The sequence below is a fragment of the Mauremys mutica genome, chromosome 1 (assembly GCF_020497125.1).
Source record: "Mauremys mutica isolate MM-2020 ecotype Southern chromosome 1, ASM2049712v1, whole genome shotgun sequence".
In the NCBI taxonomy this organism is placed as follows: Eukaryota; Metazoa; Chordata; order Testudines; family Geoemydidae; genus Mauremys; species Mauremys mutica.
In genome coordinates, this window is record NC_059072.1 from 95,553,912 (window position 1) to 95,565,706 (window position 11,795).

General features: G+C 54.5%; 1 protein-coding gene across 2 annotated transcripts; it reads left to right on the plus strand.

The window, feature by feature from the left end:
- The first annotated feature begins 1,572 nt into the window (after positions 1-1,572).
- On the plus strand, positions 1,573-11,356 carry RAC2 (Rac family small GTPase 2). 2 transcript variants are annotated; one of them, XM_044986054.1, is made up of 7 exons: positions 1,573-1,763; positions 4,729-4,800; positions 6,621-6,738; positions 7,982-8,044; positions 8,865-9,024; positions 10,275-10,407; positions 11,107-11,356. In XM_044986054.1, the coding sequence occupies exons 1-6, from the start codon at positions 1,729-1,731 to the stop codon at positions 10,403-10,405; spliced, it is 579 nt and encodes a 192-aa protein (XP_044841989.1). In that variant the 5' UTR covers positions 1,573-1,728; the 3' UTR covers positions 10,406-10,407; positions 11,107-11,356. The 2 variants fall into 2 exon arrangements, with proteins under 2 accessions (XP_044841989.1, XP_044841981.1); XM_044986046.1 differs by having other exon boundaries at positions 1,575-1,763; positions 10,275-10,411.
- The last annotated feature ends 439 nt before the right edge of the window (positions 11,357-11,795 follow it).

Here is an 11,795-nt window from a genome sequence, read left to right on the forward strand (position 1 = left end):
ACTCCCTTGGAGTAGGGGGAAAGCTCTGCCTGTTTACTGCAGCAGTTGTGATTGGCTGCTTTTTCCCAGAAGCAGCCAATCAGAGGGGGCTCTACCACCCACCCCAGGCTGAAATTCCAGTGTGGGTGGCAAGGCTGGCTGGTAGAATTGGTAACACTGCAGTCCCTGCCCCCAGGCGGCTTGGTTCTCAAGATGCTGCATTGTACAGACTACCCGGAAGGAGTCCTTGGGCCCTCTGAGAGAGAGACACAGAGCACCATCTGAGACCCAGCATCCAGGGGTCTGCCCTGCCCTGCCCTGCTGGGCAGGAGGTTAGGGCATGTGTACTGGCTGGGACAATGGCAAGAGGTCTGAGATGCTTCTATAGCTATAGCAACCCCTGCATTATTTGGTTTGTTATGTTTTCACTGAATGGCTCACAGTCTGGCCCTCCATGGATGTGTGCCGGTGTTTCACAGACTAAGCTAATTTCCCCTTTTGTTGTATAATCATATCCCTTCCAGCCAGCTGAGGGTCCCTTGTTTAAGAATAATGCAAGCAGATTGGATAGAAGGGAGACCATCTGCTCAGGCGCACAGGGCCACGTGGCTGGAAGTGGGTCTGAAATGAAATGTTCACTTGCAGTTATGCTGTTCAGCCACTAGATGTCTCTGTGGATTGTATAGCATTCCAGGCAGGGAGGTGGTTCCTGGTAAACAAAGGAGACAAAGCTGGGGCTCAAGCTGCAGGGAAGCCTGGTTTTGCTGTAGTTGTAGCTGAGTTGTTTAATAAAAGTCTCCTGTTTAAGATGGACTGGGTCTCCATATAGCATGAAGCTAGCCAAGGAGGCACTTAGATACTACAGTGACAGACACAGTATAAGAATTTACCTGGTACAGATAGATCTTCCTTTAGGAGAAAGGAGATGGATAGGAGACTTGTCCAGGTTGGGACACCTCTTCTTCCTCCATCAGGAGCTGCTACTGCTGCTCCACCTAGGGGTGAGTCCTGTTTCTTCACAGTAGCAAGCCGAGCAGGAGGGGGAGCGAGCGGGGAAGATTCTAGGCAGAAGCTGAGCAGTGAAGCAGAGGGAGAGGCAGAGTAGCAGTAGGGATAACGCTGCTTTCCTGATTCTAGTAAAGTTCCTTGTTCAGCTTTCTCTGTGATTCTTTACCACTCTCACCTGACAGCAGGAAGGCTGGGAGGCTCTGAAACTTCTCAGCCAGGAGCTGGCTCCTCCTCCAGCACCCACAGCAGATTACCCTGACTGGTGAGTCCTCACTGCATTTGCCCGAGAGGAAAGGGAGCTCTGGGGAAGCAAGGAAGAAAAGGGGGACCCCTCCCTCTGCTCTCTGCAAAGGGGAGGGAATGGTGTTCCCCCTTTCTCCTCCTTAATTTAACGCCTGGCAGGATGCAGCACAGCACCCCCTGCTGCTCAAAGCTGGGGGATAGGAAGCATAGAAAAGAAATTGAGTCATCTGGCGCATGAAACTGTCTTTCAAACTGCATGTTTGCACATGCCCCGCCTTCAGCCAGTGGCCTGGACTACCAGAGGGGAGGGACTGACGGGAAGGGGAGGGTTAAGTAACATTCTCTCTTCCACTTCCTCCCTCCCCACGATCTGCTGCTCCCTTCAACGCTAGATTTGACATTACATTTGTACAGGTCTTTCCTCTGATCACCTGAGAGCCTTAGCTGTGCCTGACTCCTCCTGCCCCAGGAGCCGCCCTCCTCCCTGAGGCCAGAGAAATGCAGGCCATCAAGTGTGTGGTGGTGGGAGATGGGTACGTACCCTTCTATTTTGGGGGGAGGGGCAGAGAAGGGGGAAGGCTGTTTCTTGGTGACATTTCATCTTTGCTTTTGACTTCCTCTGAACTGCTTTCGCTCTCTTTCTCTGCCAGGCAGGGCGTGTAGGGGGACAGTCTGCAATGGAGGTCGTGCGTTATGTCGGGATGGGGGACGGGCATTTTCCAGGGAAGGTGTAAAAGGCCCTCTGAAGGACGAACTATTTGTAGGTTGGCCGATCTCCCCTACGTGAAGGTGGCACTGGCCCCTCTACAGTGCCGCCCCCGCTGCAGCTTTGCTGGTAGAACTGGAGTCAGGTTTAACACATAGTGGGGGAGATTGTGGTTTCCCTTCTACTGGGTCACGCCACAAGCCATGGGGGTGGGGGGAGGCGGTGACTGACACAATGCAGTGGTGCATGGATAGCACTGGGGGTCCTCTTCTGTGGATCTCAGAACCCACGCTCTCTCCATGAGTTGTCCAGGAGATCATTCAGTGGGACTCGCATGGATGCAGCAGGGAGGAGATGTTCCTTTCCCCTTTGCCCCTGAGACGCGCGATGCTTTCCGTCTGCCTTAGGTATGTGAGGCAATGAAACCCTGGGCATCTGAGCCCAGCATAATCATTGCCTGGCTTATCCACCGCTTGGCCAGTGTGCACCCTGCTGTCAGTGGATATGGCCCAGCCAAGGCCTTCAACAGCAGGAGCTTCTTCAAGGCGGGCTCCAGTGGGCTGCTGCCCCGCCGGGGCACTGGGAGACAAGCAGCCAGGGCCCAGGAGAGCTGTAAGGCAAGAGTAGTGTCTGGCACTGTGAGGGTTAAGCCACTTCCAGGCTAGGAGCTGGTGATGCTGTTATCTGGGGCAGCTATCGGTAGCAGATGAAGTGACATTTGCAGAGGCCCTGCACCCCGCAGTCACTTCCTCCTTTCAACTGGCCCCAGGAGGAAGTTTGCAAACAAACGATCAAATTATAGAAACCACCTTGGAGCCAGGGGCAGGCGAGAGGGTGGGGGAGGGACAAAGAAATACAGAGCAAACCCCAAACAAATGGTGGTACCTGCCAGGAAAGTACCGGAAAGACCAGAAACTAAGGGCTACAGAGCTGTCCCTGAAACCACCTGCACAGGAAACACCCTGGGACTAACCCCACAACCTCTCCCCAGAATTCTGCTAACCCCCCAACCCTCCCCCAACACAACGCCAGTACTCTGCCCCATAACTCAGCCAGCCCCAGAGCCTCCCCCATAACTGTTAACCCCTTCAACCCTTTAGCTCTGCTAGCCCCATATCCCTCCCCACTGACCCCATCACAGCTGTCCAACACAATAATCCCATAACCCTCCCCCATAGCTCTGCCACCCCATCTCCCTCCTTCAGCTCAACGGCTCCATCCCCATAACCGGCCCCCAGCACAGTAACCCTATAACCCTCCTCCAGAACTCTGCTAATTCCATTGCTTTAAGGTGCTGCCACCCACCCAAGAGGCAGGTCAGTATCATTATCTCCATTTTACAGATGGGGAAATGGAGGCACAGTAAGGTTATATGACTTTTCCAAGGTCACCCAGCGAGGCAGAGCCGGGAAAGGCCAGTCCATTAGCCACTAGGCCATCCTCCCCCTGTTTGTCTTGGCTGCGATTCCTTTCCCTCTCTGTAATCTTTTTTCCTTCACAGTCGGCTCCCTTGCCCTTCATTAGAGATGGTTGGAAACTTTTCCGTGGAACCTTTTTTTGTGTGACAGAAAATGCCGATTCATTGGAATGGTGTCTCAGGTCCAGGATGGAATTTCTGGACACAAAGAGAGGCTGGTTTCCCCCAAATATCCCATTGCCTAGTGGTTTGAGCACTCAGGCTGTGGGGGACATAGGTTCAAGTCCCTGCTCTCCCTGCATTTCTTTGAAGTCCCTTTGGCCTGGGCTCTCTCCCAGTAGCGCCCTCTTCTAGGGTTGGACTGTATTGCAGCTCTGGCCACCTAGTTCTCCACCAGGCTCCATTGAAAGCTGGGTGGTGCTGGTGGCCTGCGAGGGTAGGTCTGCACAGCAAAGAAAAACCCGTGACTGTCCGTGCCAGCCGACTCCAGCTCACAGGGCTGTTTCATTGCTGTGTAGACCTCTGGCCTCGGGCTGGACTCTGGGCTCTGGACCCTCCCACTGTGCTCCAGCCCGAGCCCGGAAGTCTACACAGCAAAGAAACAGCCCTGCTCCGTGAGCCTGAGTCGGCAGGAACAGGCCAGCTGCAGGTGTCTAGTTGCTGTGTTATACAGGAAGTCAGACTAGATGATCTGATGGCCCCTTCTGGCTTTAAATCTTATGACTCTATGAGAGGAGGAGGGGGGAGGAAGCTTTGGCTGCTTGCTCAGAAGCCCCAAGAGCAGCCTCACTGCCGGTAGCCTGGCTCATGAGTGCCATGTCAGCTGGAAGGAGTGTGCGATGACGCTTGGTAGGTAGCCTCAGGAAAGCCAATATGGTGCCGTGCTCATATAGCGTGAGGTGTCCTTTCCCTGGTACTGGCACCATGTCCCATCATGGCATTAGAGAGTGCTGTCCTGTTGGGGGTGCCATCTGGGTAATTGCATTCGGTTACTCTGTGTTGTCACTGCTGAATCAAACGGATACATATACTCCTCCGTTTCCTGTCAGAAATTCTTTGTTGCTGTGCACTGATAAACAGCTGCTGTGCTCCACTCCAGAGTGACTGCATTTCAGCTGAGTGATCCCTGTGTAAGGTCTGTAAAATACCTCAACTTTCAGGCTAGAAGACACTAGCACAATGTAACATCCTCACTCCTTCTCTTTCCCTCTAACACTCTAACCCTGCTTGTGCAGTGCTTAGGGCTGGGAATCTGGATTCTCTGTTCTTCTCCTCCAGCCCTCTGCTACGTTTGGCTTTCTGGTCAGAGAAGGCATGATACCCCCCAGCAGGAATCACAGTAACAGGTCCTGGGTGTGTTTTCTGTCTCTTTCAGAGCTGTGGGTAAAACCTGTCTCCTCATCAGCTACACCACCAATGCCTTCCCAGGCGAATACATCCCCACTGTGTGAGTATCCAGCAGATGGGAGGTTGGGGGGCCAGGCAGAGAGCAAGCAGGAGGGCAGAGGGGGTCACAAGCATCGGGAGTACTAGCTCTCTGCACCCATAAGTCAGTACTGGGTCAAGTCTCGACACCAGAAAGCTGTTCATTTGTAGGCTGTGGGGCTGTCTGGTATCTGGATAGTCCCAGCCTTCAGTTCACCAGCTGTGAAATGGACAAGGGGCCTAATTCGTCATTGCCCTGTGACTCCTTTGCACCAGGGAGCCTGACCTAAAGGGACCACAAGGAAGACATAAGCCTTGGCACAGGGAGCCTTCATACCTGGTGCAGAGCCAACTCTCTGCTGCCTCTGGGGGGAGCCCTAGCTGTGGGGGACAGGGGAAAGGATGCAAGGAGCATGTCCAGGCAGCAAGGTGCAAGGCCGGGACTGATCTGCACCCCTGCGAACTCCTATAGTGGCCACTGAAGCAGGGATGCAATTTAGGATGGCCCCAAGCACAGGCTACTAGCAGCTCTTGATTAGGGATGGTACAAGCTGACAATCCTCTCTCCCTTCACCACTGTTAGCATGTATGTGAGCACATCCCTTGTTCTCAATGAATAGCTTCTTACTGCACAAGAAGTCCCACTGAAGTCACTCCATGTATGTGGGGGTAAGGGTGTCAGAATCTGGCCCTTAGGGTTCCAGCTCCCTGGAAGAGACAGGTGTGTGTTGCTGTTATACCACAGTAGCAAAGCAAAGCATCCTGGGAAGCTGCATCTAAATCACTGTGCAGACAGGGCTGGGAGCACCTGAAATCCTCGCCCTTTGGCATGGTCAATTTGAGCCGAGCTTTTGGCTGCGAGAAGCCGCATCTTCTTGGTGGCCGGATTGTGCTGCGATACTGTCACCTCCTGTGTGCCAAACGGTGTGGTGTGGTGTAGCTGTGCAACGCCTTCTACTTGCTGTGCACCACACCCGTTCATATCTAGGACCCCTGCTCTGTGTGCAGAGAGAGGCAGCCATTTTGTTCTCTGAGTTGGGGCAGCCTGTAACAGAGGAGACATGCACAGGGTATGCTCTCTCATGGGGACTTTACTTTGGTTCTTTCTTGTTGCTCTTTTCTTTCACTTTAGATTGAGAGCTTGTGGTTGCTCTCTGCATAGGGAAAAATATAACAAATGGGTTCAGGATGGGAGACCTACAAGGAGCACCTGCATGGGTGGCAACTGTTCTCTGAGCTGCCAGTGACCCTGTGTCCCAGCACAGTGCCAGGGGATGCTCTGCCCCAAGACAGGAGAGCCTCACTGGCTATAGGCATTAGAGATACCACAGCATGTTTTGTACGAGTAGGGGTGCAAACCATGGCGTCCTGACCCAATTCCAGCGGGGCGCTTGGCAGGGAGCACGGTCCTGAGTGGTATAGAGAAGGCGGATGGCGTGAAACCGTTTAAGAAGGCAGTCTGGCTTCTAAAACAAAAGGGTGCAGATGAAGACTTAGAGAGCGCAGAGCTGGAACGGGGAGTGGGGAGGGCTTGGCAAGGGGAACTTGAGGGGAAGCAACAGATTGGGGCTTCGCAGGCAGGATGGAGCCCGAAAGGCAGTGGGAGAAGCTGGAGCTGGGAAGGAATTTGGGACAGCTGGGCTATGGGGAGGTAGGTTGCGGTGGGACAGGTGCAGGTATTCGGTGAGCCAGCAGGACTGAAGCACTGCAAGGGGGTGTCTTTTCCCCTCCTTCCCCCCGGGTGCACAAGAAAGAGGTGCATTGTGGCCATGGCCTCCTGCCCCCTGAGTGCTCTTCTCCCTAGTTTGAGGAACCGACTCTCTCTCTCTCTTTGCGTTGCAGGTTCGATAACTATTCTGCCAACGTGATGGTTGACAGCAAGCCCGTTAACCTGGGGCTGTGGGATACAGCTGGGCAGGAGGATTATGACCGGTTGAGGCCCCTCTCCTATCCGCAGACGGTGGGTCATTCCTCACTGTGCCCTGCTCCCCACTCATTGCACCCAGGGCGCATTCCCTTGGCGACATCTCCCTGTGCTGGAGAAGTCGGACTTACTATCGGCCTGAGATGGCGCTAGAGTTCCTCTCTTAATTTGCCCCTCTCTGAGAGCTCACCAGCCCCCGAAGACCCATCCCTGTTTTTGTATATGCTGTGCATCTGGGGGTCCAAAAGGGTGAAGAGATTATGGGGAATATTTTGGAGAGCCATCCAAAAATCATACGGTATCATTCAGCACTAAAGGTGTCTCTCATAGGATTTGAATGACTCTGGGGATTTGCAAATGAGGTATGGAGACTTTCATGTCTTCTTGTGTCCTGATTGTGAGACTGGAGGGTTCTGAGTCCATGAAACAGAGCTTCTTAAGTTTAAACAGGGTCTGATGGGCAGGGGGCGGGGGAGAGAATGGTGATACTCTACTCAAGCTCCATCCACAGTCTGCTAAAACAATCAGCAGTGAAATAGTTAATTGTGTTGATATGGTCATCAGTAAGATTCAGAGTCAACACACATCAGTGCTATTGCCCCAAGCAGTCTGGTTGCAGATTCAGGAAGGCAACCCTGCATCAGTTCACATTTAACAGGTTTCCTTCACAACTTGGAAGGGCTAGAAACATAGGCTCAGTGTTTTGTTTTTTAAACTAAAGTTTAAATTCTGCAGTGATGGGGCCACCAGAGAAGTATTTTTCTGAGTACCCGAGTACCAGCTAGGTCTCACTCCTGCATTTATTGTCACCAGTTTGAATCTGGCCCCACCTTGGCAGAAACCAAAACCGTCCCCATCTGATGATTGGTTGATGATCTGTGGGAAATGAGTGAGGGGATGTCAGTCCATTTCCCCAGCAGGACAGGAGTCCGCATCACAAAAACTCCACCGCCACACTTAGCAATGATAGATTCCCTCAGTAGCAGCGTCAGCTGTTACCAAGGGCTGGCTGGGCCAGGAGACTGAATAACCGTCTCACCCTTCCAGGTGGCTCACAAATGTCAGGACTGAGTTGCACAGATTGGGAGGGATGGAGGGAAGGTGCACGGTGCTGTACCTTTCTTGGGGGGGGGATAACAAGAGAGCTTGAGTCTCCAGGGCTATCAATCCAGCACCTTTCACCGGCCCACCCCTCTCCTATGCTGGACAGAATGCTTCAGCATGGTGCTGGGAGGGGTCCCCCTCAGCCTAATCCCTGAATGCTGTCGTGTTCTTACAGGATGTCTTCCTGATCTGCTTTTCTCTGGTCAGCCCGGCCTCTTATGAAAACGTCCGTGCCAAGGTAAGCGCCTCGTGGCTGGCGTGGAGGTGTCTCTGTGCAGAGAGCAGAGGTCTGCACTAACTTGCCACGTGCAGCTCAAGGAGCCAGCGAGAGCCGCACGAACAGGCACTGGCCTTGAAAAAGGAATGCTTGTGCAGTGAGCGTGGGCGGTAACAGTTGATGGATTATCTGGATCCTGAGAGCTATTTTCCTTTGTGTCTCTCTCAGGAGTAGCTAGAATATTGGCCTCCCACAGCCTCTGGGTTGTCCAAGAGAGATTAACGAACAAACCAGGCTAGATTCTAGGGCCCACCAACTGTGCTGCTCCAGGACACGAGAGCGGGCAACACACTGTTCCCGGTGGGTGCTTCCTTAGCACCCGCCCCCCACTCCTGCCCCTTCACTGCCCTGGCTCCAGCAGCTTTCACTGCTGCAGCCTGCACGTTCAGAGGGCAACTTTCAACCAAGACCAGCTCAGCACAGCTCTTATGCGTGGGTAATTTATGGGGCGTGGGGATATATTCCCCCAACATTCGGGGGTGGGGGGAACCCAACAATGTATTTCCCCCCAACTTTCAGCTCCCACCTAAAGGGGAGGGAGACAGCTGGGGGGGCAGCCTGAGGCTGTTACATAGCTCTCTCCCTTCTGCTGCTCCCGTGTCTCAACTCCTGGGGCAGGGAAGTCCCACTTTGGGCTCCCTTGTCAGGGGCTTTGCCTCTGGACCCCACCCACAGGACAGTGCAGGAGGAAACAGTGGCAGCTGGATTTTATTTGGTGTGTGAGTGTGTGTGTGTCTTTCTCTCTCTCTCTCCTCCCGGCCCCTTCTCAACCTCCCACTAGTGGTTCCCTGAGGTCCGACACCACTGCCCCAGCACCCCCATCATCCTCGTGGGCACCAAGCTGGATCTCCGTGACGACAAGGACACGATCGAGAAGCTGAAGGAGAAGAAGTTGTCGCCCATCACATACCCGCAGGGCCTCGCGCTGGCCAAGGAGATCGGTAGGTAGAAGGCCACACTGGCAATACGCCGAGGCCTCTGGGGGAGAGGACAGGTGTGTGTGTGCATGTGCTCTCCACCAGTTTGGTATGTGCTTCCTTGGCAGGGGATGGGGAACATGGGCAGGATCCCATGAAGCTGAGTGGGAGCTGCTACTGGGCACCTGGAAGAAATGCCAAGGGGTGTGTGACGGAACAGGGTATTGAGGGCTCAGGAAGGGCAGGCCTAGCCTTTTCTTTTTGTGACACCCTTTGTGAGGGAGTCCCACCCCTCGGCGCCCTGTCTTCTGCCCCTTTTCTGGCCGGGATCTTTTGCCGACCCATCCCCCACCAGCTATCCCTCCCTGGCCTCTTCTAGCTGGTCAGTCTTTGCTGTGAAAGCCACAGCTGCTCTGTTGGCAGAACCCTCCTCCCCAAGTCCGGAAGTAGGAGGGACAATGAAGTCTTTAACTTGTCTCAGAGAGACCCAACCGCTGCTTCCTCTTCCTGTCCCCGTGATCTGGGGTTTGTGCGAGCGACTAGGGGAAGATGGTAGCTCTGCCCCGCCCTTTTTGGTTCATCTGTGTCCCTCTCTTTCCCCTGCTCCGCTGTACAGTACAGCACTTCCTTGCCTCGTGTAGCCCCTAAACCCAAGCCGCAGCTAGGTGAGAGGAGAGGGGGAGACGCAGAGGCACAGGGTAGGGAGAAATGGGGTGTTTTCAGCTGGAATTTCAGAGAAGAGGGGGCTAGTCAGTGAAGCACAACCATCCCCCCAGGGATGAATCACAAGCACTCGCCCCCAACCTACCTCCCATTTCCACACAGCCACCACATCCTCCCCTCTCAGAGCGAGGGTGCTCTCCGCTCCACCAGCCTGGCCACATATCTTGACAGCCCGACCGGGGTTGGGGATCCATCAAATCTGTCTCCCATGGCTGTGAAGCCATTTTGGCAGGGCTGGGGCCAAGTCAGTCTCTCTGAGCCTCAGTTCCCCAACTGTGAAATGGGAGTAATAGCACTGGCCTACCTCACAGGGGTGTTGTGAGGATTGAGACGTTACTGACTGTGAGATGCTCAGCCACGGCAGTGTTGGGGGCCAGAGCAGACAGACAGAGAGACAGATGGATGCATTTGTTCTGGCTGACTCTGGCCCCTGAGATTTCTTCATTGGCATCTTCTGGGTGAGACCCCTTCACAGTTGCAGGGCTGGGATGGGGACTCCTGGATTCACTCCTATTTCCTCCCAGTGATGCTGCTCTCTTTTCTCCTGGCAGATTCTGTGAAATACCTCGAGTGCTCGGCATTGACACAACGTGGCCTGAAAACGGTGTTTGACGAGGCGATCCGAGCAGTTCTCTGCCCCCAGCCCACCAGACCGAAAAAACGGGGGTGCAGCCTCCTCTAGGAGTAGGTGAGAAAGGGCTCCCCTCCCCTCCAGACCCCAGTCTATCAGCACTAAGGGGATTTGTCTCCATTGATAACCCCCTCGCCCCTTCTCTCCCTTGAAAGGACCCTGATGCTTCCTGGGGGGAGCCCTCTGCCCTGAAGAAAGACCCCTCGCAGGACTCCCCTTCCTGCCACACCACTCTCCTCCTGGACTTCCTGACTCTACCCTGAAGAGAAGCTGCTGTCACCAGCTTCCCCCAATGGGATCCCAAAACCTGCCTCTGACCTGGGACCTCAGCGCTTCCTTGGAGGCAGGGGCGACCTGTTGTGGGGGTTGTGGAGCTTAAGCCCCTCCCCTTAATAATTGACTCACCATATACGGAAAACTGCAAAAAAGCCCCTCCCCCTGTATTTTTCCTGCTTGGCCACTAGGGGCTGCTTTGTGGCTGCCCATTACCAGGCAGCCGCTGCCTCTCCTCCCCCTTCACGTTGCTTCCTCTGCTCTTCCCCCGCCCTCTGCATAAGGCCGCAGGGAGGCAGGAGAGAGGCACAGAGTGGCCAGGGACAGGAGACAGCTGATCAGGGCCAGGTGAGGGAGAGAAAAGGCTCTCTTCTCTCCTCATGCCACAGCTGGGCTGGAATAGGAAGGATGGATGAGGTGGGGAAGGAGGGTGGAAGGGTACGTGCTGGCTTCACAACCTGCCTCTTCTTGGTTTCCAGATTCCAGATTCCAGCCCCAGCGCTCAGCTCGCTCCCTACACCAGGCTCTGCCGATGCAACAGGGGTTGAAGGTTTCAACATCTTGGACCTTGGTACCTCTTGGTGGTCACAGCGCTTGTTTGTTTCTGTTGCCTAGAAGGACCAGTATGGATCTGTAGCCCTCCTTTGTCCATTTGCACAACCTCCCTCCCTCCTCCTGTCAATTTCTGTATAGGGAATGAGAGTCAATAAACCAACTGTACCTTCCTGACATCAGTGCCTTGTGTCCCTTCTCTGGCACTTCGCTGCAAGCTTGGCTGTCCGGGTTTGATGCTGTGGCTGCACCATGTTGGCTGTGGCATCTCTGGCCACTCCACTCGGAGGGACCGCAGCCAACCAGCTGAATCCCTCCGGCAGCCGTCAGACTGGCTGGGCGTCACCACAGCTGAGATTCAAGCTGGGGACGGTGGTGGGGGGTTCTGAAGGCAGTGTCAGCTGCAAGCGAGCGGCCTGCTATCTGAGGCTGAGCTGGTAGGTGCCTGCATTTAGCTATTACTAATCTTCCTTCAGATCTGCCTGTGTCTGTGGGAGAAAGTCTCCTCTCCTCAGGGGCCTACCAGCCAAAGGGCCTCGCCTGACAGAGCCCAGGCAAGCCTCTTCCCCAAAGGCAGTGGAAAGGTAAGGCCAGCAAGTCTGTTGTGAGGGGCACA